Source organism: Zeus faber (assembly GCF_960531495.2).
Source record: "Zeus faber genome assembly, chromosome: 17".
NCBI lineage: Eukaryota > Metazoa > Chordata > Actinopteri > Zeiformes > Zeidae > Zeus > Zeus faber.
The window spans coordinates 21,145,009-21,171,381 of NC_137204.1; the positions used below are offsets into that span (position 1 = coordinate 21,145,009).

General features: G+C 45.0%; 2 protein-coding genes across 3 annotated transcripts in view; one reads left to right on the forward strand and one right to left on the reverse strand.

The window, feature by feature from the left end:
• Positions 1-26,373, reverse strand: part of jak2a (Janus kinase 2a) — a 34,451-nt gene that overhangs the window by 7,465 nt on the left and 613 nt on the right. For both annotated transcript variants that reach the window (XR_013844623.1, XM_080018220.1), the window contains exons 2-16: positions 18,992-19,277; positions 14,534-14,657; positions 14,312-14,432; positions 13,069-13,214; positions 11,591-11,885; positions 11,353-11,472; positions 10,822-10,979; positions 10,143-10,254; positions 7,044-7,230; positions 6,391-6,512; positions 3,429-3,563; positions 2,892-2,979; positions 1,436-1,563; positions 980-1,118; positions 501-652 (exon numbers count right to left, since the gene is read on the reverse strand). Coding sequence is in view for 1 of the 2 variants with exons in the window: in XM_080018220.1 (XP_079874346.1) it covers positions 501-652; positions 980-1,118; positions 1,436-1,563; positions 2,892-2,979; positions 3,429-3,563; positions 6,391-6,512; positions 7,044-7,230; positions 10,143-10,254; positions 10,822-10,979; positions 11,353-11,472; positions 11,591-11,885; positions 13,069-13,214; positions 14,312-14,432; positions 14,534-14,657; positions 18,992-19,235 (2,271 nt within the window). In the remaining variant the exon portion in view is untranslated. The remainder of the gene's footprint in view (positions 1-500; positions 653-979; positions 1,119-1,435; positions 1,564-2,891; positions 2,980-3,428; positions 3,564-6,390; positions 6,513-7,043; positions 7,231-10,142; positions 10,255-10,821; positions 10,980-11,352; positions 11,473-11,590; positions 11,886-13,068; positions 13,215-14,311; positions 14,433-14,533; positions 14,658-18,991; positions 19,278-26,373) is intronic.
• On the forward strand, positions 8,225-9,277 carry LOC307243494 (tetratricopeptide repeat protein 29-like; the record flags this gene model as incomplete). Its single annotated transcript, XM_080018324.1, has 1 exon — positions 8,225-9,277. One exon carries the CDS (start codon positions 8,225-8,227, stop codon positions 9,275-9,277), a length of 1,053 nt encoding a protein of 350 aa, XP_079874450.1.

Sequence of the window (26,373 nt, forward strand, 5' to 3'; positions counted from 1 at the left end):
CCAAAAACATCAGCCATTCGGCCTGAATTTACTCCTGGACACTGTTGCTGACATAAATGTAGACGGCAACGCTACATTGTTGTATAACAGCTCCTGCTATACAGTATAGGATAAAATAATCGAAATGGTTAATATGATCACTATATTGAGTAATTTATGACAAATTTGACGAATAAGGCCATTAGCCACCGGAATGTCTCTACAGAAATCCATGCCTACTGAACTTTTAGGTGATGTAAGTAACCACATTAGCAGAGACCTTTGAAAGAGCAGACGTGTTAAACATTTTTTAACAGAATAAATGCGTTTTAATTTCACTTTCACTGTAAAGCGGTCCCGTGGATGCTACACAATCCTTCTCGTAGCATCTACAGCCGCTTCCCTTCCGGCCTCTACAATCCCTCTTCATATCCTCTCTATCGCTGTCTCATCCTTCCACTCCTCCCACCGCCATCCCCCCTCCCTCCCTCCCTCCCTCCCTCCCTCCCTCCCTCCGTGACCTTGGAGCAGTCCAGGGTGCTCAGCGGCTTGTCTCCACCGCTGCAGATCTCCCACAGCGTCGTCCCGAAGCTCCACTTGTCCGTGGCCGGGCTCAGGTTAAACGGGTCCTGGATGCACTCGGGGGGGACCCAGGGAATGCGCTCCATGAGAACTGAAAGACGGCGGGGAGGGGGCGGCGGCGAGAGGGGCGGCGAGAATGAAAAGGCAAGAGGGGAGGAGAGAAAGGACGCGGGGGACACAGGAAACGGGAAACAATGGGAGTCAGGTATTTGGTTTGCATGAGGGGGGTGGTGGGCGGAATATGAATAAGGAAGTCTATTCTGTGTGTGAGTGTTTGTGTGCGTGCGCGCGCGTGCCTGCGGTTATCGATTCATTTGGTCTTGATATTCCAAGGCTGTCTGAACAAATCATCTTCAGGAGGAAAGCGACGAGTAAAACCGGATTTCGTGACTCTGAAAAGGAGACCCCGGGTTCTCACCGTCGCGGGGCAGCACGGTTATGCTGATGCCCGGGTCGCTGAGCTTGATGAAGGGCAGGCTGCCCGTCTTCCGGTCCTCCTCCCGAATCAGCAGAACGTTCTTGGCGCAAACGTTTCCATGGATGAGGTTCTTATCCTCCTGTTTTGAGTGTGCGGGAAAGACTTGAGGGCGTGCAATTTGTCCAAACTTGAGAATTCAACGTCAGCGGCCAAATAACCGCTCTGTAATTGGGGGGACACCCCCGGCCCGCCCCGCCCCACCCCGCCCCGAGACCTTCTCACCAACTCAAATCGTTTTGATTGAATAGTTCTTAATGGAGAGATTTGTCCTTTCCTTTCAACAACGGCATTTCATCCCCCCGCCTCTTTTAATGAAGCACAGTGGGACTGGACAGAGTGTATAAAAATAAAGATAACAGCAGCCCGTTGTTCAGGAAACAGTGTCGGCCATCTTACCAGGTAGTGCATGACCCAGGCCAGCTGCTTGGTCACCTCCAGCTTCCAGGTGATGTTGACGCTGCCTTTGTTCTTTTTCAAGTAGGTGTCCAGAGACCCAAACTTGCCGTACTCCTGCACCATCATATCTGAGAGTGTGAGAGGGAGACATCTAGTTGGTTCAAACGTTAGAGTGGTAATCCGTAGGTTTATTGAGTAAAAATAGAATTTCACGTTTTATAATTTTTTCTTAAGCTTGCACTTCATAGGAAAGAGCCGCTCACGATGTTTGCGTTATGTATGCGCTACTCGATGCGCCGCTTCCACCGTTGGCGGCGGGGTCTGCCTTTCTCCGGCAAGAACCCGCCGATCGGGCGCACGCCAGAAGTGAGAGGCAGCAACGCGGAATTTGATAAAGTGAGTGGTCGGTAAAATATTGATAAAGTACCGAGGAGCTACGGATACTGGAGGGGGTTTAGATTTCACACATCGGACAGTCCAAAAGACAGAGGCAGAGATAGAGATGGACACACACACGCACACACACGCACACGCACACACACACACACACACACACACACACACACACACACACACACACACACGCAGCTCTGTCGATTCCCAGAGAGTAGGATAAGATCAGGAGTGCCCACTGGGAGGTCAGGACGGGCCACGGAGCAGGTCGGTCGCTGAACCTCCCTCCCATTGATTCCCGCCGACTGTCCGATGATGTGTTATTCACAGTCGTTTTCTGTGTGAAAGATCTCTCTCCCTCTCTCTCTCTCTTTCTGTAGGTCACAGCGAGAGAGAGAGAGAGAGAGAGAGAGAGAGAGAGAGAGAGAGAGAGAGAGAGAGAGAGATCCTTCATTGATTCCCCATGAATGTCCAACTGGCCATCTAACATTATCTCCATGGCACTCTGCTCAAAATAGCAGACTTGTCCTTGTCTTAAGCCCGTAAGCCATAAATCTACCGGCAACGTTCTGTTTTGGCGTCATGTGGGGAAAGGAGCTGGTGTCGGTGCTCCGTAATATAAATAATAAATAATAATAACTTAAATTTATATAGCGCCTTTCAAAAAAAAAAATACTAAAGTAAAAGTCGTTCCGTAGATTTCCCCACTCTCGACCTACAGTACGGCTGTGAAAGGGGATGGAAGCAGTAACATCGGTGTAAAGTGGGGGGTTGGAGCCGAATCCAAATAAAGCACAAAAAGTGGGTTTTTAAGAATATTAATTTCATTCAAATATTTAAAAAGCTATTTGTTTTCGAGAAGAACAAAAAAAACAAAAAACGTCCGGGAAAAAAAAGCCGAGTCCGATCCCAACCGCGGCGCTCGGCCGCAGAGACGGGAATCTGAATCACGTCCAGTCTCTACGGACACAGGTCTTTATATCCTCAAATTGTTATCATTTTTCTTCTTAAAAACGCCGCTCACGCCGTGTGAGGTGTCGCCGTGTGTTGCTGGTGCACTCACTCTCTTCGCCGCACACGCAGACCCCGTAGTTGAGGAGGAGGTGCTTATGGGAGAGCTGGCTCATCATGCTGGCTGCTTCGAAGAAGGACTGAGAGGGGGAAAACACAGGAAGTGATTACTTTATAAAACTCTTCTCACATCGTCCGTTATCTTAGGAAGACGGGCACACAAAGAAGGAGAGAAAGCAGAGCTGTCACCATTATCACATAATTGCTCGATTGCAAATATTTTTAACAGAACGCGATCACATTGGATAATCGTCCCGTTCCACATGCACGTGTTTTCATCCAGATTTAAGGGCAAACAATGTTTGAAACGTCACTTTAAATAAAAAAGTGAATTCAAGTTAGTTTCACCATCAGCTGGGATTATCCCCAAGGTTCCAGTAAAGGGCTATTCCGCTAGGCATGACCAGTTTTATAGTTTTGAAAGGGCGATTCAATTGTTAACGGCAATTATCTGAATGAAAATGAATCTTCATCTAAAATGTCATGATGTGACTTCTCCAAGCAAACAAAGCGAGGCAGAGGGACCCACCTCAGAATAGCTGCGGTACGTCTTGTCCAGGGTCTTGATGACAACGTCCATCTGATGGACCTCGCCGTAGTCGCCCAGCTCCTGCCTGACGCCGCAGAAGATCTTGGTGAACGTCCCCTGACCCAGGTTATTTTTCTTGAGAGCAACGACAAAAAAAACAAAAAACGAGAGGAGACCCGGTTAAAAAAAAAAAAAAGGCCACGCCCTACTCTGAACCACAGACGTGCGATCGAGGGGGAGGCATCCACCTGTAAACGGGAAAGGCGGCAAGAGGTTAATCAGTTCACCTGACGAGACGTAAATGTCTCTGAAGCAAACCTATGAAGGATGAAGTTCAAAAGATCTGATGAATGTATCGCAAATTGTAATTAGAAATCAAATGATATAAGTGATTAAGACAGGAAGGAAAAAAAAACAGCCGCCACACTTGAAATCACCACCCACCCACCCACCCACCATCAATGGCAAAAACACAAAATACACGCAAAAAATTTTGGAAAAGCATCTCATGAACAAAAAGTGAATTTGATCTTCCCTGCTTGGCCGATAACCTTTCCCAAGTTCTTCTTCTCCTTTACCCGTCGAATCAAAAAAGGAACAAAGCCACTGAACCCTGATTTACACAGATAAATGGACGCTGCGTCCAGCGGGCAGTTAATGTCCCAGGCCGCAGTGATGAGTAACTAACTGAATAAATTGACTTCCCTATCCAAGATGAGTAAGACTTCTAGTTGGGCACACTGTGTATGTGTGTGTGTGTGTGTGTGTGTGTGTGTGTGTGTGTGTTTCAACATCACCACACAGCCATACTACCACCAGCGTCCAAGCCTGGTGACACGCACGCACACACGCACACACGCACACACGCACACACACACACACACACACACACACACACACACACACACACACACACACACACACACACACACACACACACACACACACACACACACACACACACACCTGCCCTATCCAAAGCCGATAAATCTGTGAAATGCTGACCTCCGGCCCGGCCTGCCTGCTCCCCTAGCGCACACTCCCGCTCCCCTTCCTCATGGAGAGTGACTCAGCCAGAGAAACCTCGCTTGACAGATGAGCTGGGGAGGGTGGTTCAGCGCTCCCCTTACTCGAGTAACATTTAGCGACTATGCCACACACTGTTGGAAAAAACTTCCGGTGGATCTCCGGCTTGCCCCCCCAACGCTTATTAGTTTACAATCCAGACTCAAAAGGTTTCTATTTGCAGCTCCCTTACAGGATCACCAGCCTGCTTTCATTTGCATTTAGACCTTATTATCTGACTTAATCGGTCTCTTCTGTTACCTGTTGGCTTATTTCTATGGTGTTCTACTTCGTTTTTTAACCTTTTATGTTTTATTAAAGGGAAATAAAAAGCACATGTGTATTTTGTGTATGAAATGCGCAACGGAAATACACGTTGCCTAAAAGCAACAAGTATTATCATTTAGGGCCACGAGCCTGCTTGCACGGCATGGCAGCGCGGCCTGTTAGAGTGTGTACGCAGTGAGAGAGAGACGGGAGGAGAAGCGGGGCCCTGACCTCAGTTCTCTGAGGTCAGGGCCCCGCTTGATTGGAGTTGATTGATTCTCTTTCCTCGAGTGATTGAGCGGCTTTTCTCAACCCATGACGCGCCCTCCTCCGAGAACCACTCGATTTACTGGGCCAGTCAGTGCCATCGGCTGCAAGTGGCGCGAGGACACAAGCCGTTGATTATCGTTATTGCCGATGACGGCGATTTAATCACGAGCGAGAGGCAGACGGAGACAGAAAACACATCGAAAAGGAACCGAATCACCGAAAGCGATGAACAAGTGAAGGCTCTGATTATTAATGGCGGCCCCGCGTTACTGATCGTAACTGACCTACCTGAGCCGGTCCACCCCTCATTCACTTCGGCCGGGCCAAACGGAGGAGATGGCGTGGCTTCAAAAGAACATTGCCGGTAAAAATGTTATTGATAATGTTCAGTGTCCATTGATGTGAAAGGATGTTGTATTTAACAGTGTGCATGATAAAGCAGCCATGTCCGTCCCTGCGGTAGACAAACGGCTAGACATCTGAGGGACGCGGTAAGGGCACAAAGAGAGGGAATATAGATTTGTTTATATTGTTTTCCTGCAAGTCTGCATAGATGTGGACAACGAGCCGCCTGCGGAATCCACTGTGGTCTGACGCCATGCGTCTGTATCGACACAAAACAACAACGGATTTTCATTCATGACATTCAGCCGGCTGCGCTGGTTAAATCCAAGGACTTCCTCAAACCCTGTCGTGGTGCTACCAGCCACCAGTATGGTAGAGGGTAGGACGTTCAAGACATTCTATATGAGCTTCACCAAGTGGCACAAAATTGGGCGAATTATTGAGCGAATGATGAAAGTACCACCACAACTGATGTTGTTGCATTGAGTTTTTTTTTTAATGTAAAAATTGTATATATATATTTTTTTTTTTTAAATTTGCGTTTCTTTGTTACATCTGACATATCTAAACAAAGTGAATGAATAAACTACTGAAAATCAGGATCACGATTTTTTTAATCAGTGACTAGTCACTAATTTTGGAGAACAAAATTTAGGCATGTTAATCAGCACACTGGATCAGTATAAACAGAAAGTAATTCTCTTAAAAAAAATAAAAAAAAGATCTAACATGTAATATGTACTTACATATGTATTAGATCTCTTTTTTCGTTTTTTTTTTATATGTACATACATACATATTACGTATTAGATCACATATTTATCTTTCCGGTGGATATTCTTTTAGCTTTCTTGTAATTTTTTCTGATTTAGATGATATCGTTTTTTGTCTTCCTACTCCGTTTTGCGCAGCCTTAATCATTTCGCTGCCCACGAAGGATCCTGAGGCAGCGAACATCAAGCACTCAGGGGAATCAGAAGCCAGAAGTCAACGAGTCAAAGAAAGGTTGTCTTACGATGACGAGGTCCTCCTTGCGGATCTTGTGGAAAACCATCTGGGTGATGCTGTGCGGCTGGGGGGAGGAGAGCGCCACCTCCGCCCCCTGGTTGTTCCGGCACACCAGCAGGTTCGACTTTTCTAAAGGAGAGAAACCACGGAGGGACCGGGGGGGGGGGCCCACGTCACTCCCGGCGGGGAAAAAGTATGAAGTGCTGCGGCCGTCGAACCTTCATTTAAATAATGCAGACAAAGCGGGACGCGCGTGTTTTTGCTTCGTCCGGGGGGGCTCATTCGGGTGTTAATGTGGCCGCTCAGCCTGTGCAGCCTGAGGCTTTAGCGCAGGGAGACGAGGACGCCGTGTCACCGGGCAAGAGCCGAGCGCACCCGGGTGATTTACTAAACGAGGCTTTATTAAAAACGAGTAATGACAATCACTCCTTAGGGAAAAATAAAACCAACAGTGTACGAAATGAATGCACATGCTTTATAGGAAAGATGTATTTTCTTCCAAGACATACCTGGGTTTCTGTATGTTTATTTTGACTTTTATTTTTTTTTCGAATTCACAGCCCCTTTTTGCACTGCATTTATTAGTCCGCACGTCCGAGAAACACAATTGCCCGTAGGTTTTGCATTGCAATAGTCATCGTTTGCACAGCGGTCCTTTACCTTTGGTGCCGGGCGGACAGCATCTCGTAAACTGGAACGTGTATCCGTCGATGCGCAGCGCCTCCTTTTGGTACTGGTGCAGAAGCTCCCTCAGGGAGTCGAAGCTCTTCTTGGCTCCGCTCAGGATGTACCCTCCCGACTCCGTCTTCAGGATTTGGCAGTGCTTGTACTCCACCATGGACTGATACTGAAAGTGAAGAAATGACGCAGGGTCGCCGCAATTCAAACTGTTAAATGCACTGCAAAAATAAACTAATTATAAAACGATGTTCCGTTTGTGTCCACAACAACAAACATGTGATCCCATGACGTGACGGATCCCATTCCCTCATGAATCATCACCCCGATGAGACATTTTACACGGCTATGTTATTTTTTCCCAAAAATTCTCATGCTCCTAATTATTTCTAACGGTGTTCACTTTAAAATCCTCTTTTACCCTATTTATCAAAATGTGAACATTATTATGCATTAACTTACAAAAATGTTGTCAAGCCCGATGCAATCAAACAAATCACACTTTACCTCCAAAATTAAGACTTCCTTAACGCGAAATAGATAATATTATTAGGGACCTTTATTCCCACAGCCACCAGGGGGCGCCCGGCATGTGATGTCGTTGTGACGTCACAGCTCCCCGACTATAAAGCCCAGCGTCTGGAGGACACACGACGAGAACCGCTAATGGAATGGTAGCGGTGTTCTACAGGGGTTTTGTCAGTAAGTCCGTGAAACATCACAACGCATACTGTAGCTGTTTGTTATGGTGTGTGTTTGATTGTTTAACTTGATACCGTATTGGTGACGAATCTGTTTAACAACTGCTTAAACGTAGCATTCAAATTTTTGTTTACATTTTACCCACATTAAGTCATTCATGTAGTATGCTCTTGCAAAAGTGATTTGTGACTTGTCATGAACCATACTGGATTTCACTTCATGTTAAAAGATAAGACCAAAGTGTTCTGTCAGCAAAAATCAATTTTTGCAAAGTAAAGATGCAAACAACTTTTTTCGGAACTTTCTCTGCCGCAGTGTGTGTAGTGCCTCTCCAGACCGATCCACCCCATGTGGAGTGACTGATCTCCGGTCAGACAATGAGCAAAGACCCGGCTAAGCACCGGCCGCGGCATTTGGTACCGGAAACGATACTAACAATTCGACCAGTTCAGAACCCGCGCATGTCCAAGGATGACATAGCAAGGTTCAGAAACAGTTTGAAACAGAACATCTGTGTGGAGCTACTACGAGAGGGCTACCACAAGTCGTTCTCTGAGTTATTCTCCTTGCTGAAGTGCTGGCAGGACATGAAGTCGGAGGCTGGTCCTAAATCAGTCCTCTGGCTGCAGACGCCGCTGGAGGACCAACCAGACAAGCTAAAAACCCTGAAGCTCTACCTGCGACAGTGCGAGGAGGCCTCCAGGGCCGGCTCCTGGACCACGGTCTACACCAACCAGCAGCATCTAGCAGAGTATTTCAGTGACACGGCAGACTTGTGGTTGCGTCTCTATTTCTGGCAGCGCTGCGTGGACTCTGCCTGCCGGCTGAACCCCGACTGGGAAGGCTTACAGATCCAGGCCTCGGCCAAGCTGGCCACGCTCTACCTGGACCAGAGCGAGCCGGATATGGCGGGGCAATACGCTGAGCAATGTCTCCAGCTTTTGGGCGCGGGCATCTGGGGACAGTCTGTGTTCCAGGCCGCTCTGGACGGGTGGAAGGTCTACGACCGCCTGGCGGAGACCTTGCTGAACGACAGAGATTACGAAGGTGCCATATTGCTGCTTGACAAGGCCTACAGCATGGCTACGTTCTGCGGAGATAAGCTCATTGAGGGGAAGGCAAATTATAGACTAGGACTGGCCTACCAGAGTATAGGCGACCAAGACACCGCGACAGACTACCTGAAAGTTGCCATGAAGATCTTCAGCCAACTTGAGGATTCAGACGCTTTGGGTAAAACCTATAAAGCTATGGCCCAGTCTGTGGACAGCAAGGCAGTAGAGTACCTGGAGAGGTACGTTGATATCTCCCGTGGCAGCTGTCGCCATAGCAACCTGCAGGACGCCTACCTGAGTCTGGGAAAGCTGTACCACAAAAGGGGCCAGTATAAGCAAAGTCTTAACTATCTCGAGCAGTGTTTCGAAATGGCCTGTAGGCTGGGGGATCAGGCTGCCAAACAGCACGCTCAGATATGGGTTGGAATAGCACGCGCCGAATGCCTGATCAGGCAGTAGAGCGCTGGTGTAGAGTTGGCCGCGCCCGCTACTGTGGAAAGGAGAGGAGAGCCAAATACTAATGTGACCTGTCAGTAGCGTTCTGGGAGAAGGAAACTTATGAACTTAAGAAGAGACATCTTTGGGTGAAGAAAGACCACCATTAAAAACCACAAAAAGACAACGAGAACAATGGCACTAGTTAGTGATCGTTCTCCCGTGTCAGTTCCAAATTAATAAAAAAATTCTTTCAGGGAACAAAATAAATGACACAGGATTTTATGTAGAAACAAGCATTATGCGCCCTCTAGTGGTCGCAAGCATTTTCTCCTTCTTTCTCATTTACCTTCCTGCGTTTTACCTGCATTTATCTTCTTGCATTTTGATTTGCCTCTCTTTTTGGGAATGTGTCGATATTTTGATCTGTGAGTAACTAACAATGTGCGTAACGCTACCGAGTCAACAGAGAGTGACCCAGCTTGCGCAGGGCAGCGGCCTTTTGCCCTTGATCGTCTTCACCCTTCAACAGTGGTCCGGAACTACAGGCCTCGGGGCCGCATCCGGCCCGTGGAACAATTAAAACGCAGCCCGCAACATGTTTATAATATATTAGGAGGAGGGACAAAATGCGGCCCCCTGGGAGAAGACAACCTGGCCAGGGGCCCAAGCTGCAGGACATTTCATCTTACAATAAGTTTAAATTCTAGTATCTGTGTGTGTGTGTGTGTGTGTGTGTGTGTGTGTGTGCGTGCATGCGTGCGTGTTTGTGCGTGTTTGTGCTCGGTTATTTGTTATGTATCATGAACATTGGGCACTGCACTTTTGCAGTTGTAAGGGTGATAGTTCGATGACATCGCATCCACTGCCGTCACGCAACATAGCTTACCCCAACGACAACAGAAATGAAGTATTTGTCGTAGTCTCTGGGGCTGCAGCGAAGGATGTACAATCCTTGGTGGTTGCCGGTGTGACGTAGCTTGCCGATGGTGAAGTCCATCCTGGGGGGAAAAAAAAGCGACGCTGCAGCTCAGTTGAAGTCGGACTTTTTAGGACCGACTACGTTTACGATGCACGTCTTGAACGGCATGTCTTAAATGCATCCCGTATGCAGCTTCGGCCGCAACACACGGTATACGGGGCCAATCGCGGTTGCCGAAGTACGTGGTCGTGAACCCTTCCCTCACTGCTCCCCAAAAAATAAATATGGCTGGGGCAAAGAAATATCAGTTTTCCTATAACCCAGGCCTATCACACCAGCACTGAAACATTTTCCGCATTGACAAAAATTACCCGGAGGTCTAAGATGCTAAATCCGCATATTTACATGGTCTTTATTTAAAATAAATCAAAAACACACCCACTTTAGTATTCTGGAATTTTCTCCCTCTAACTGGCAATAACTAAAAAAAAAAAAAGGTTTCTAATTGAAGTTCCCTAAATGACTGTGCGCCCACACTGCATTCATAATGATTTATAGTAAGACATTTTCATTTAAAACCGTTTTATCTTTTTCACCCGATGGCTTGAACTTCTAAGAGGGCGTGTGTGAGCTCCACTGGACTTACAACACGGGGCCGTGGCAGTAGCTCTGGATGGCCTCCAGAAGTCTGGGCGGGGCCACCTCTTTACACAGATAGTGATGAGCGTCCGCTACCAGTCTGCAATACCCATCAACCAGCGACACAAAAGATAGAGCGTCCGACAGCGAATGAAACTCCAGTTCCTATACGGGAGCAAAAAGCGAGAAACGAGAGAGAAGTCTGATGGATGGAGAGTGAGGCTCAGCACATTCTTGTTAATTCAGAACACGAAAGAACGGTATAATGGAATAACAGCAGAGCGAGGGGACTGCGTCAGCATTTAAAAGTGGAATACCACAGGTTGGAAAAAGATTAAACAGGAGAATCCATGGGCAAGCCTTTATTTTGAAGGTAAAAGCTTTCATTTAGAAGGCGACAAGGCCTGTACATTCTGATTACAATTAGACAAAAAAAAATATATATATATAGGTGGTGTCATAGTACTTTCCAAGGACTTGGACCTCATCAGTCATCAATCATGCAGTTTATGTCTAAAGGGAGGAGAGTTTACTGTACCAGGATCTGGTTGTCTTGTCTGGTGAGGGTGACGATGCGGCTCTCCACACTGCCTTCCTTGTTGGCCTGCTTGACGCTGATGTCAATGACCTCGGGAAAGTCACAGTACGTCTGGATCTCCTGGAAACAGAGGGTTCGCTTGTGTATTTTATTTTATTTTATTTTTCTCTTTCTCTTCAACCCCACCGCCGACGAGCGCGGCGGATCGTTAGAAATATAGTACGAGAGCGGTCCTCACCTCCTCCACCCCCTCCTCATCCGTCCCCGTCGACCACTGGATGCCGCCGTTGCCCGTTACCACGATGGTTACCCGGCGGGCCGAGAGGTCGGTGACCTGGAAGCGCTCCGAGTGGAGCGAGGGCAGCAGCGACTCCAGGCTCATCAGGTACTTGAGCTTGAGGTCGCGCACCGTGGCCTTGCACTCGCTGAACTGCTGGATGAACCTCCGGAAGCGGTGGCGGATCCGCTTGCGGGTGACGATGTTGTAGCGCTGGATGTGCGCCCGCATGCTGCACGGGAGGAAGGACTTGTAGCTGGAACGGGTGGGCGGGTCGAAAAAAAGGGCAATTGAGCGATGCAACCAACGGTACCAGAGAGAGAAGCACAGAAGGATAGAGAGAGAGAGAGAGAGAGCGAGAGAGAGAGAGAGAGAGAGAGTGAGAGAGACAGGGATATTAATACTAAACGCCGAGTAGACTAACAGACACATTGGAGGAATATAAAAGGTCCCTTTCACGCTGAACGCGCCGGGCACGCGCTCTCCATTCGGCGTGACAAACACATCTGGAGAGCTCGCAACAAAAACAAGGAAGAGATGCATTCCATGCCAGTTAGACGCTTGAATTTGCCACAGCTTGCTCATCTCCATTTGGGGTATTGCCCTCCGGCTGGCGACTTATATACAGGAACTTGCCAAAAAACTCGAGACTCATTTTCTGACCGGGGAACCTCCACCTACGGTCTCATGACCACATACAAAATGTATTCACCTCACCTGTTAAAAAAAATAAATTGTCTGCTGTTCTCACATGTTTCTTACAAAATGTCAATATGAATATCTCTTTCTTCCCAGCAGCTCTTATTAGATTGCTTACAAAACACTTTTGTGTTCCCAGCAGCAGGGACAGCCCCGCCTTCTGATTTATATCGGCACAGGGGCCAGCATTGGACATAATGGGGTTTACACCACCGGGTGGTGTTGTAAGCTCAGTGTGAAAGCGGTGTATAAATATTGGTAAGGATAAGGTTAAAACTATATATATATATATATATATATATATATATATATAAATATATATATATATCACATTTAGTGTATACAGCAGTAAATCCTGCATTTGGCACAGTATCCCCTTTGAGTGCGGCGGACGTCTTCCAGGACTTTCAAACAGCCGCCATTATCGATTCCATCCCCAGTGTTGGCGGTGATTTGAGCACGTGGACCCGGTGTTACCGCCAGTTCAAACACGATACAACTTTTCTCCGGGGAATGGAGTGATTTTGAATTTGAATTTTTTATTTGTTTCCTGAAATTACAAGAATATCCGCTTTGGTGCATCACTAATAGCGCCTGTGTCTGCGCGCGTGTGTGCGTGTGTGTGCGTGTGTGTGCGTGTGTGTGCGTGTGTGTGTGTGTGTGTGTGTGTGTGTGTGCGTGTGCGTGTGTGCGTGTGTGCGTGTGACAGAGAGAGAGTGAATGGGCGAGTTGGTTCCAACCTGATGTCATTGTAAATGTCCACGGTGGACTGTCCTCTGTCCTTAGCGAGCCTCATCATGTCCAGCACAGCCATCCCCAGACACTCCTCCTGGGCCTCGTGGCTCACCGGGATGCTCACCGAGCCGTTGACAAAGTCACTACGCCACTAGAAGAAGCAGGGAAGGGGAAAAAAAAAAGGGAGAAAAAAGGCCAAGAGCAAAGATATATTTATAAAAAGAGCGAGCGATCGCACCGATACCATACCGAGCCCGTCGGGCCAACACCAGCCAAAAATGATGCTGGATTGGAAAACAAAACGAAACAATCCGATCCTCAATAAGTACAGTCCACTTTTTGGATAAGGTGGCCCTTGTTTTGTCATTAAAGGTACAGTATGTAACTTTACAGCTTTAAAGCTTCCAAAACGACGACTAGACCTACAGTATGTTATGTATTTTGTTGAGTTGTGTAGTTACATTATCCCAAATATTTCCAGAAATTTTCAGACCCAGAGAAATTCCTCATTTTAATAAAGGTAACGGTGTGTTTCATTAGGTCGCCTGTCAATGGCGTCATATCCCCTTCACCCCCGCTCTACTAGCTGTAAGTTCCAGGGAAACGGGGGGAACACCAGATGATACGTCGGAGAGTGAGGAGTGGACTCAACAAAGTAGTTAACGTTATCTAGCCACTGTATTGTGCTACTGCTTGTAATGATTTACTATTACTCTACTAACTACTGTTCGATGGAGCACCATTATTTATTTCCATTTGCTGTGCATTCTGTCACAGAAGCGGTCCCCGTCCAGCCCAAACGTAGGGGTGAAGGCAAGAACTCCTATGATCCCACGCTACCTCACCATGTCATCAAGCTCCGTCTTTCCTTATTGTTCTGCTTGAGGGACCCCAAGCGGCAGAAATGACATATTGTACCTCTAAACATTAATTAACTATTATTAATTATGATGTGAACTTATTAGCTATTAGTGTTGAAATGGGCTTTGTCAAGCCCAATGGAAGTCATAAATGGCAGAGAACTGTGGCAGATACTCAGGTCCGATCTTCTGTTATAACCCGATTTAACCTCTTATATACTGTACACCGTAATCTTACCTCTAGCATAAAGGACAAACTTTTGTTTCCCTTTTAGTTAACCTAAAAACTGTTATCCCAAACACCACACCACCTCACATTGACACAGATGTGGACAGAGGTTATTCCAGGTAAGTCAACAGATCATCTCCACAAAGCAACCCGACTGACCTGGTAAAACAGGTATGTCATGGTGCAGTCATCCATCACGGGACTCTCGGCACCCTTAGAGACGCCGTAGCGATGGGCGGAGGACGACCTCTTGCTGTTGTACCAGCCGGGGAAGTAGTACCTGGGGAGAACCAGCGTTGGACAGAAGACCAAATGAAGAGTTAGTTGTGAAATGAGGGAGAGGAAGTGACTGGAGAGGCACGGAAAAGCGCTCCTCCCGACCTGACTCTGAAGAGGACGGTTTCCTCGGTGGCTGGATCCAGTTTGAGGATGTGGTTGGGTGGAAACCAGGCGCAGTTGCTCTCCCTCATCAACCCAAACAGGCTGCAGTACAGCGGAGCGATTCCTGCAGGAGAGGAATGCAGCAGCGGATTAGAAACTTTCACATGGTTCACTTTTTTACATTTTATTAAATTTTTTTTAATTTTCTTTACTTTCATTTTATTTATTTATTTTGCACTGTTGTCGGTATTTCATTAAAAAAAAATGATGTATTTATGTTTTATATATTTATATATAAAAAATATGGAATTGTTTATGTTGCTTGAAAATGCAAATAATATATTAATCAAAAAAAAAAAAAAATGTTAAAGGTTAATTTGGCACTGAGCCTCTGTTTTTTCATTTATACAACTCAATCCCCCTTTTCCCTGCATGACGACTAATGTGGGAGTGGGGTACGCTGCTTATGTTATGATTAGAGCTGTTACAACTCTTACATAAAGGGTTGATCACATTGAATTGAGCTGCCCGCGATCATTTTGTGAAAAATTTACATTCCAGCGTCATGTTTCCATCAAAACTGAAGAGGAATTTCAAGCCATTGTTCGAAAGGCTGCAATAAATAAAATGTTAATTAGACGTGTTTCCATCAGTTGAGTTGAGGGAAATGAACTGTCTGCCCAACTTTTGGTGTTAAATGTAAATAAATGGCTCTTCAAAGGCAGACGTGTTTTATTACACTGTTCAATACTATACTATACAATACTATGTGGTGACATTATAGAAACAAAACAAACAAGAATAAAACTGTTAACCGCAATAAGTTGTGAAGAATCTTCAGCTCAAAGTTCATGATGCAACACCCCTAATTATGATGTCATCGGGTCTGAAATAACATCCCGGGGCAGGAAAGGGTTAATGTTCTGCAGCGGTGAGTGGATTTATCAGCAGGACAAATAACTGCAGTGGAGGGATCGCTGGATGGTAGCAGTTTGACTTGACAATGTTTTCCACATTGCCCTTGGAATTAAAATAAGGAGTTGGGTACCAGCGCACCTGTTCAGACCGTGAGAAAGTTCTTGAAGCGACGGGGGGGGAAATGAAACCCGTCATAACGCCTACATTGGTGAGATTGTGTGTATTACCACAGTGCACATGTGCTAAAAACCACAAAAAAAAAAAGAATTTGCTGAAACCTGAGGCAAGGGCCGTCTCAATGTAAAATAAGCCTTTTTAAAAAAAAGGATCTTTCATTTGCACTGAATAATGCAACCTTGACCCTTTCCATTCCTTGTATGGTTCAGTGCAGACTAAATAAAGAGGCGAGCTGGCGATGTAACAAAGCAAAATTCCTGCAAGTCCTCACTGAGCCTGATGTCTTCGCTTGTCAGCTGTGATCATTTAAACCTGTGGCTGGAAAAGAAACGTGTGGAACATGTCAAATTTAGCGGAACACAATGCTTTATGTAATAAACGCTCCGCCCACTTGTGTAAAACCATGCATTAATAATTCCAAGATCTTGTGTAAAAAATGTATTTTTTTTACATTTTGAGGTTTGTAAAGGTTTAAAAAGGTATAAAGTCAGCTAGTTAGTACAAGTTCCAGCTTGCCACAACTGGCAGAGGCGGATGCCATATCTTACCTCCACCTCATTGAGATTTTTAAAACCTTACAGCCACCTCAGATTTTAGTCTTTAGCCCGTTTCGACGTATCCCTGTATTTTTATTGTGTTAAATATATGAAGAACACAAACCCTGCTGATGTGAAATGCTGACGGCTGTGATGTACAATGTACTAACGATGAAAGAGTACTAAAGGACGCAATGTAATTTAATGTAATGTTATACTGTATATTGCACTGTAGTCAAAACATTATTAGAGCACTGCAGTGGCATTTTTAGAATGTGTTGTGCAGTGCAAAAACACTGAGGGGAATACCGCTGGTGTGCAAAAAAGAGCGGCATTAAAGAGTGGCATTGTTCAAACAACGACCGAGCATGAGGGAGTCCAACGAGAAAGAGGAGGGAAAGGGAGAGTGATCGCACCGCGCCTTATCTTCACCAGAGGGAAAAGAGCGAGGGAGTGTGGCAAAGGAAGATAGAGCTTGAGAAGAAGAAGGAAAACAGACACAACAGTCAACAGCTTCCTCGTGAGGTTACCAGCGAGAGAGAGAGAGAGAGAGAGGGCGAGAGAGAGAGAGAGAGAGAGAGAGAGGGTGACAGAGAGAGCGAGAAAGAGAGAGAGAGAGAGAGAGACAGCGAGAGAGAGACAGCGAGAGAGAGAGAGAGGGAGAGAGAGAGAGCGAGAGAGAGCGAGAGAGAGAGAGAGAGGGAGAGAGAGAGAGCGAGAGAGAGGGGAAGACCAGAACAGTGAGAAGAAGACAACAATTAGACACGTAGTTTCACTGCCTCCACTCAAAACAAACCCTGAGGACGTGACAGATTTCAGACTCATCTCAGTTCACGAGATTACTAAGCAACAGAACGAGCAATCAAAAGAGAGTAATCATTTATAACGTTGAAGTCATAATTATAAAAAAAAAAATTTAAAAACGACATAACTCGTCTCTTGTTTGTTTTTTTGGAAGACAATACCCGGTGGCACATGAGTTGCTTTTCTTTGGCAACTCTTAGAAAACGTTAACGCAAACAACTAGAAAGGAATGGACAATGCCAGGGACACTTGGATCATGTGGCACATTTAACATGTGGTTCACATAAAATATTGACAAGAAATAAAAGTAAAATAAAAAAAATGATGAAAGAATTATAAGCCGAATAAATCGAAGAAATACTGTATAAGAAAGTTGGTGCATATTTGAGGTCATCAGGAGGGCTGTTTCTGCATGAAGCAACTAGTTACAGTATAGTATGGCATAGCACAAGCAGCACAAGCCACATTTTCAGCCGCAGGAAAATAAACAGACCTTAACCTTAAACCTAAAAGAATGAATAATCAATTTTAAAAGATGACTGAGGTTCTTCAGCCTGCTTGTCATAAATGCATTCATCGATTTCACGTGATTGGAACACGATGTCTAATGTACTCTTTGGTTTTAAGATGACAAAATGCAGATGCTATAATGCTTTTTGATACGGGTGGATATGGATCAATCTGCGGTAACACCAAGACTTCTGGCTCGAGATGAGTCCAATTTTCTATCTCTTATATAACATATTATATAATATATTGTCCCCCAATTAACTTAGTAAGGTGCTGCTATCAGACCAGGTGCGCTATCATTTTATCAAAACCTCAAATCTAGACTTATTGGTCTGATACCACATGAAAATTTGCCTATTTTTAGCAAAAATAGGCGATTGACACCGTTCCCATCGCCAGGAGAAATGCCTTTTTTTTTTCCTGGCACCTTCGACGTCGTGAACACGTCGGAAAAGGGCCGTGGTTCCAGTGTGATTGGGAATAAAACAGTAGAGGAGACAGCAACCTAAACAAACAACGCCATAAAACTGTAAACCTTGAAAAAAAAAGCGTGGAGCACTGGTAGCATGCTGCTACCAGTGCAATTTTGGGGGGATGGTGGGATTTGTGGTCCCCACACAAACAATTCACTGTCCCCCGTGCAGAAAATTTCAAAATTTTACATTCTAAATTTTGATTTTGGATTCTAAATGGGATATCAAATGACGGAATGATACACGGATATTCCTGTCTATTAATGCGCCAGCATCCGGAATTTCAACGCGCAGGTAAAGGGGCCAAAATTAGTGGGTCGACGAGGGTGTTTCCTTTCACATCAGAGCCGATGGGAGGTGGAGCCCATTAAAACCAGGGTCAATTGCCTGGTCATTTGACCCGGGACCGAGACCCGGGTTTTTCCCTTTCCCACCGGTCACAAATGCCGGATGTTAGTGGGTGTTACCGGGGTTTTGGTGAGGTGGGAAAGGGGTATAAGAGTCAATATCCTTGTAGTGGGGATGCATCAACACCTTGGGTACCTGCTGATACAGAGTCCTGATTGACATAGTGAAAATTTAAGTTGAAGTACACAACGCCACGGATTCTTCACTGCTTGAGCAGCGACATCACAGAGATTGGTATCATTTTAGTTGGTCAAGAAAAACTCCACCTTCTATTTATGCAGTAACTTGCTCCGCCTCTACAACATCAGCTGAAGAGAAAATAATGTTGAGCCCTGTGTCGTTTATCGCGTGCATAGTGGTTGAGAGTGCAGCGTTAATCCTACTAAAACGTCTTTCATAATTGAGTGACCCAAGTATCCAGACCGTTGAAATGGTCAATCCCTCTTAAGACCTGCAAATTATAATCTGACAAGTAGACCCAACACAGGCAGTGGATCAGCATCAATGGTTCTTTAAACGGATTTACCAGATTGAACTTTTCACTTCTGGCGATCACCTAATACACCATGCAAATTGTAAAACAGTAAAAAATGGGGAAATCTCCCTCACTGGGGGAGCACAGTGGTACTCACCACATGCTCTGGCTGCATCGATGCATAGCTCCTCTGCTATGTAGTCCCCGGCTGGGTAGGTCAGCTCCGTCTCTGTTTTGGCATCCCCGTCCCCGCCTCCACCCTTCCCCCGGTAGCAAAGCCGCACTCTCAGGCATTTGGCAGCCAGCTCCTGTTTGGGGTCCGGGCCCAGGGCGGCGCCGCAGTCGGCTGGGACGCCACTGACGGCTGCTGCGGGACAGGAGGAGGGCACGTCCATGTCCATCAGCACGAAACAAGCCGTAGGCACATGAGGGAGCACATCCACCTGTACGGGGAATAACAGGGAGGGTGGGGTGAGAGGAAGGGAAGGTGGAGAAGTACCGTAGAGAAAGAGATTGTGATTATGAAGTTTCGTTTTGTTTATTTATTGCACGTAAAAAAAAAACTAAAAAAAAAACAAAACACAGAATGGACAGCAGAATAATTGGGTAAAACAAAAAAAAAGACAACAGAAAACAAAATTGAAACATAATGTGCAGAAGAGACCATAACAAGGAGGAGCTCTGTCGAGTGACTCTGCCATACACGGTATATTCCAAGCAGCACCGAGTTCAGACTACAACATTTTAGCCTGATTCTCCACTCGCCATCAGGTTTTTGGAGATCGTCGAGCGAAGCCCCAGATCCGAGACAAATCAAAGCGGCCTCCCGTGAGCGACGGGCACGTGGTGTGAACCAGCCTTTCCATTATCCGGTAATTGCCAGTTTTCGACCGGGAAAATCTGGTTAAATCCAGAATGTCCGGTGAAAATAATTCCCCCCGAGCACAATTTGAATTAGTGCTGGGTGGATCATTTCGATTAAAAAGATCTGTTCATTTCCGCGTTCGGCAAGTTGCAACGGGAAACCAGTCAGTTTGGACGATCTAAAGCCGATCTGAAAGCTTCCCCTCTGACCACGATCACGTCTGTCGATATAGAATGAAGCCCCGCCCCCTTCCTCGTGGACAGGTTGTGCTTGTAAACACAGTAAACACGGGCAACGGAGAGGAGACAGGGCCACAGCGTCTACAACTCTGAGGAGAAGCCGAAAGATGATGTGTCGTTGGGACACATTTTTGGATATTTAAGTTCCGACCCAAAGCAGACGGTAAATATCTATTGTGTAAAATATGTAATAATAATAATAATAACACCACAAACTTTGTTATTCATTTAGACCTACTTGTCATATTTATCTTGTTTTTGATTTGATCAAAATTAACCTTTAGGGTATTGTTAATTAAAGCGGCTGCACTTGTTACTTATTGATCACGAACGGACATTATTTGACTTCAAGTAGTAAGATTCGTAATTTTTCTAGAGATGGGAGTGCACCAAAGCAGCAGCCAGAAAGACAAAACATACCTATTTTACTTTTCTTCTCTTGGTTTTTTATATTTTTCTTATTTAAATTCTGCCTTTATTTATTTTTTGTCAGTGCTCACGAATCCCAAAAAAATAAATAAAATTAATCCTGCGCGCGCATGGTATCGCGTCATTTCTGGTGTCACTCCTCGCGTGTGTATTTGTGACAAAACCTCGTTTGGAGACCCCGACAGACTCGTCGGGGGATTCCTCCTGGCGTAAGATCTTGTAATGTGCGACGCCCTGTCGCCGATCAGTGTGTAGTGTGAAACCACAACGCAAGATTCCGGATCACAAGACAGAAGGTGGTGTAGTGTGAACAGAGCTGCGATCTGATGACTTTGTGTGCGGTGGGTCCACGGCATTAAATGTAAACGAAAGTCATGTGTCTTCCGGCCACCATCAAAGCATGTGCATGTGTGTGTGTGTGCAAGCATGTGTTGTAGTGTGGTGTGTTGCGTGATAAATAAAGACTGTTTCTTCTTCTTCTTCTTCATGCATTAACAGGGATGTTAAAGGTCTTTCCAATCAATTTAAAACAACCATGTGTCAGTTAAACCTGTAATAAAGCAGGAGGGTCACTGGATATTAGTAGTGTGGAGGATGACGTAGCTGTATTACAGGTCTGTGAATAATACAAAAAAACCTTGCATAACTAACCAGTGAATCAAAATAATTATTCTCGATTCTTATGCTGGAGTCTGTTGTGCGTTACAAAACATTCCACTCCAGCGGGTGGAAGAGAGCTTTAGCCCCCCCTTCACAAGTAGGTCAGACCACTGGGTTGATGAAAGTTGCCCCTGGGGCGGCAAGTGAAAGGTCAGCTCAAACCTCAAAGTCAAGAATGACGGCGTAAAGCACACAATCTTACAATCTTATCCGGTCCCTTTTAATTTGTAAATGCACCATTCATGAGATGAGACGCAAGACCTACATCTTTTTGATGTGTGTTCCCCCTCAAAAGAAGAGTGCCGCTGTCTGCAAATAATCCAAATTTAGCCGTGGTTGTATAATACAAATATTTTGCTGACATTAGGACAGTGAGGGGGGAAAAAACATATTGATGTTTAAACGATGCAACGATTTCAAGAAAATAAATATTCCATTTAAATACTTGTGAAAGGAAAGTGGTAATCCATAAGAATAGCTGCATTATACGTGCACTCCTCTATGTGCTGTTTACATTATTGGTGGCGCGCTCCGCCTTTCCCAGTAAAGATTGGGCGCGCACAAGAAGTGACAGTGATTTTTTGATAAAGCAGTGGATTAAGTTAAGCAGTGGATTAAGTTCTGGTTGGTAAAGAAAAAGGTTTAAAAAAAAAAAAAAAAAAAAAATGGCGCCCTCGAACGAAGTAAGAAAAAAAAAACCCCAAAAAAACACAAAGTAAGTTGTGACAAAACGCCGCATTTCGGAATGGAACTCTGGGACTCGGGACTCTCAAGCAAAGAGTCGGAAAGATTTTCACACAACGGCTTGTCTTATAGCAGGGGAAGGAGAGGAGCGCAGGACAGTCCCATGTGCTCATCAACTCGCAGCAATCAGTGGCTCAGTGCCTGGGAATTTAGCGGGAGCAGATTCACTACATTAATATGACCTATGTGTTAGTATGTTAGTATGTATAAGAATAGCCCATTGTCATTAGGGAGCTTACTCTGCAGGTTTTCAGCACAAGCTGCCGTATTGCCATGTGACTCCAGTTTGGCCCTTGATCAAACCACAGATGTAGCGGCGCACATCAACAGACATAGTTCATAACGAAGGTCTATTAACACAGGGCAATACTCCCTGTCAGTCACGGTTATAAGGGAAATCGTGTGATTGTTGCTTTTTTTTTTCCCCAACCCCGGGGCTATTAAAATTCTGTCTTGCGTTCCAAAATTAAAATGGAACATGTACGACTAGGGTAAAGAGACAGCTGAGCAGGTAGATGGATAAGTTGCTCGGGGCAGGCTGATTCAAACTTAGTCATTTATTTTTGGAGGAGCAAATGTCCATTTATATCCTGCGGATGCAGCTGGCAGATACATGCAAAATTGCACATAATTATAAATGGCTTTTCTTATGAAGAGGGTGTTCTTGACAGGGTTTTTAAAGCTGTGATGCAGCTATCAACATCAACTAGAACTTTAAAAAAGGAGAGAGAGCTTGTGTTGGAAAAATCAAAGAGTCGGGCACATAAAACCAAAAATCTGAAACGCTACGCATCACATTGTGATCTGGCCAACAGAACATTTGGCCCAGGAAGGCCTGGCCTAGGAAAACAGTCCATAAAACTGTTTCCAATTACTGAGGTGTGACTGGTGAGTGAGCAACATCAAATCAAGTCAACGCTGTGTTATAATAAAATAAACTTCCTCTAAATGGTCCAATTAGAAACAGTGCGATAGAAAAACAGAGCAGAAATCAATCAACTGGACCAAGATAGTTCCAGTTTTTTTGTTTTTTTATAAGCTAGCACTGTCTATGCCACCAGGCAGCATTATAGGAAGTGCGTACATGACATAACAGTACACTCAGAGCTGTGTCAATTATCACATAATCACCGGATAGTAATTCCTGTAGCTTGGCTGGCCATGATTATTTTGAAAAATCTTCAGATTCCGCAATCATGTTTCCATCTAAATTTAAGGCCAACGTAACAAATGTGACAAATGCAACGTGAAATGGGTGAGCTTTCATCAGTTGGTTTGAGGCAAATGAACTGTCTTGGAACATAGCTTTTTACATTCCAATGTTCAACTCAATAGATAGCTCTTCTGAAATGGGTAGTATTATAAAACTACTGCATGATAATATATGATGTACTATGATAGTTCTGTGGCATGTATTATAAAACTACTGTATGATAATATTTGAGGTACTATGATAGTGGCATAATCAACTCATACATCATAAACTAACATTTCATAATCACGACAGTCTGTAGTACGAACGTTTAGATCTGGGGTTGCTATTTTCTTGCATATTGATAAACAATAGCACTGTCAATCACTGTACCAGAATTGTGAATTACATTTTCAGTATCATTATTTATATACTCTATACCCACCAGCAAGGTAAACATACAACAGTCAGCCACAGCATTAAAACCACTGACAGTGAAGTGAATAACATTGCTCAATCTCGTTCCAATGGCACCTGTCAAGGGGTGGGATAAATTAGGCAGCAGGTGAAGTGAACTGTCAGTTCTTGAAGTTGATGTGTTGGAAGCAGGAAAAGTGGACAAGTGTAAGGATCTGAGCGACTTTGACAAGGAACAAATTGTGATGGCTCGATGATTGGGTCAGTGTATGCCTTGTGGGGTTTTCCCGGTATGCAGCGGGTAGTACCTACCAAAAGTGGTCTAAGGAAGGACAACCAGTGGACCGGCGACAGGGTCATGGGGGCCCATGGGCTCATTGATGTGGATGGGGAGTGAAGTCTAGCCCGTCTGGTCCAATCCCGCAGAAGAGCTTCTGTAGCACAAATTGCTGAAAGTGCATCACAGCTTGCTGTGTATGGGGCTGTGTAGCTGCAGACCGGTCAGAGTGTCCATACTGACACCTGTCCACCACCAAAAGCACCTTCAAAGGAGCAATGGAAGAAGGTGGCCTGGACTGATGAATCACATTTTCCTCTACATCATGTGGATGGGCGGGGTTAGGGTTCGCTGGAACAATAAGCCCGACCCATGGGGGCCCCCCCCCTTGTAACTTTCGGGACTTAAAGGATCTACTGCTAAAATCGTGGTGCCAGATACCACAGGACACCTTCAGAGGTCTTGTGGAGTCCATGCCTCAATGGGTCAGAGCTGTTTTAGCGTCACGAGGGGGAGCTACACAATGTTACTGGTTATCATGGTGGTTTTAGTATTGTGGCTGATCGGTGTAAGTCTCAGTTGTAACTGATTGTAGTATCACACATTGTGAACCTCCCAGAATATATCATATACTTCTTACTGCAAATGTGAATTACAGTACAGGTTCAGCTTTGATTCTAACATCTGCTGAATAAGCTTAACAGAATCAAAAGATTCCAGTAAGTTATGTCATCTGCACATTTCATAACTACTTGACCTGCTCTGAGCGGTTCTACAGTAAGTGTCTTTCTCTCTTATGCAAACCCATACCACGGAAGAAAAAATGTTTATTAAAAAGAAAATAAGAAATAACCGCTAAAAATATATTGAGGGGCACAACGTTTTTTCCATGAACTTGTGAAAACGTACGGAAGTCGGGCAATTATAAAGCACAGGCCTCGGGAATGTGGGTTCAACAATAGTTTAAATTCTCCCTGTAAATGTTTAACATACAAACTCAAAAGAAAAAAGGAATGAGTGTTTCTCAACGGCTAGGTCATGACCAAGCGTACAGGTAGGATGCAACGAGACTGCAACTGGCATTTAGCATGTGCATTCAGGATATTGTTTGAGAAAGTTTTCTATTCCCGTACCTGTCTATCATTTTGTGCCATCCAAGAACCTCCAGTTCTCAAATTTCTCTTTAATGCGAGCAAACTTATGTAAACACAGAGGGTTATGATGTCCGTTTTGAGGATCAGTTTGCCTCTTTTCAAGAGAATCTCTCGCGGTGTAAACATTACTGTTGCAAAATATAGTCAAGGGAAAAATTGCACGACCAAAAAAGGGAAGCTGAATATATATATGCTGATGATATTTGAGGAACATGCTGTACATTGTCTTCTTCTGTGTTTCTACGTGCATTTCTGTAGGGCCCTGGATATTTCATGTAGCTGACAAGCCAAGAGTTTGTCCTTGTTGCGCTCTCTTATCAGGGCCTTGACGTATGTTGAGGTCAGAGCTATCAGCTCAACCAGACCCTAGAATTTAAGGTCAGTCCATTTTGCTGCAGGTCGCTGATGTCGCAAAACTTTCCCCGTCACACTGCTAAGCATCTGAACTGCTCTCCAACAAGCTACTGCAGGGCAGTTATCTTGGCAACTGCCTGCAAAACAGGGAGGCATATTACCTTTATTCTTATGTGGCTGTTCCTATGTGTCAGGCCATATTATGGAACATGACCCTGGTTAAATAGTATAAAGGGGACCTATTATGCTCATTTTCATCGAGTTAACATGTCTCTGAAGTTTTTTGCCAAAAATACCACTCCAATTATGCATTCTATTTCTAGCCATTCTAATGTGCCGTTCAGCCCATCCTACTCCAGTGCGCTGTTCCAGTGGGTGGCGCCTCCCTCCCTAGGTCCCTAGTCCTGTGAGCCAATGGGGTTTGAGCATGGCTTCCGGGTTACGCTGTATTTAGTCCATAAACTTTCACTGATTTCACCTTATCGGTCCACCAAAATCTGTTTCTGAACAAATTTGATCCGAGAAATAAGCTATCCAGTTGCTGATTGTTGGATCTACAGGGCCTCTTAATTCCTCTTTCTTTTAAAATATTTGTGCTGGTCTGTAAAACCAACAGAGCAGTTTGTGGCGGTGCTTGTTATTCTCCAGCCATGGCTGGAGTCACTCAGATGGGGGGGGGGGGGCGGTTGTAATTCTGCAGAGGTCCCATTAGACGTAGGAAGGGGTCGCAAATCTGAACAGCTTGTTTCATCACATGTTTTATGACCGCAAAAAAACTGAAAACAAAAGAAAACTGACTGCGATGTATGTGCGCAAGCACTGAAAAAGTCACTTTTCTATAACAGGTCTCTTCGTTTGGGCGAATCCCGATCTACGCACGCCACAGATGTATTTGCCTATGCACAAATAACAACTACACCATGCTCTTCCTTAAAACCTCTCTATGTCAGGCTCCACAGCAATACAGGACAACAAACAAAACCAATAGCCATAATATTAATGGTCACTCAGCCTTTATCCAAAACTGATACAGCACATTAGCAGTTCAGTACTTACCAATACTATATACTTTCCTAGCCAGTGTCATAGCCACCAGATCCTTTTCCTATGGTTATTGTCCAAAACCATAAGAATATCATATTATTTCGTGTCACCACCATGGGGACCAATGGGTGTGTTTTTCCTCAAGCCTCAATACAGTATACTGC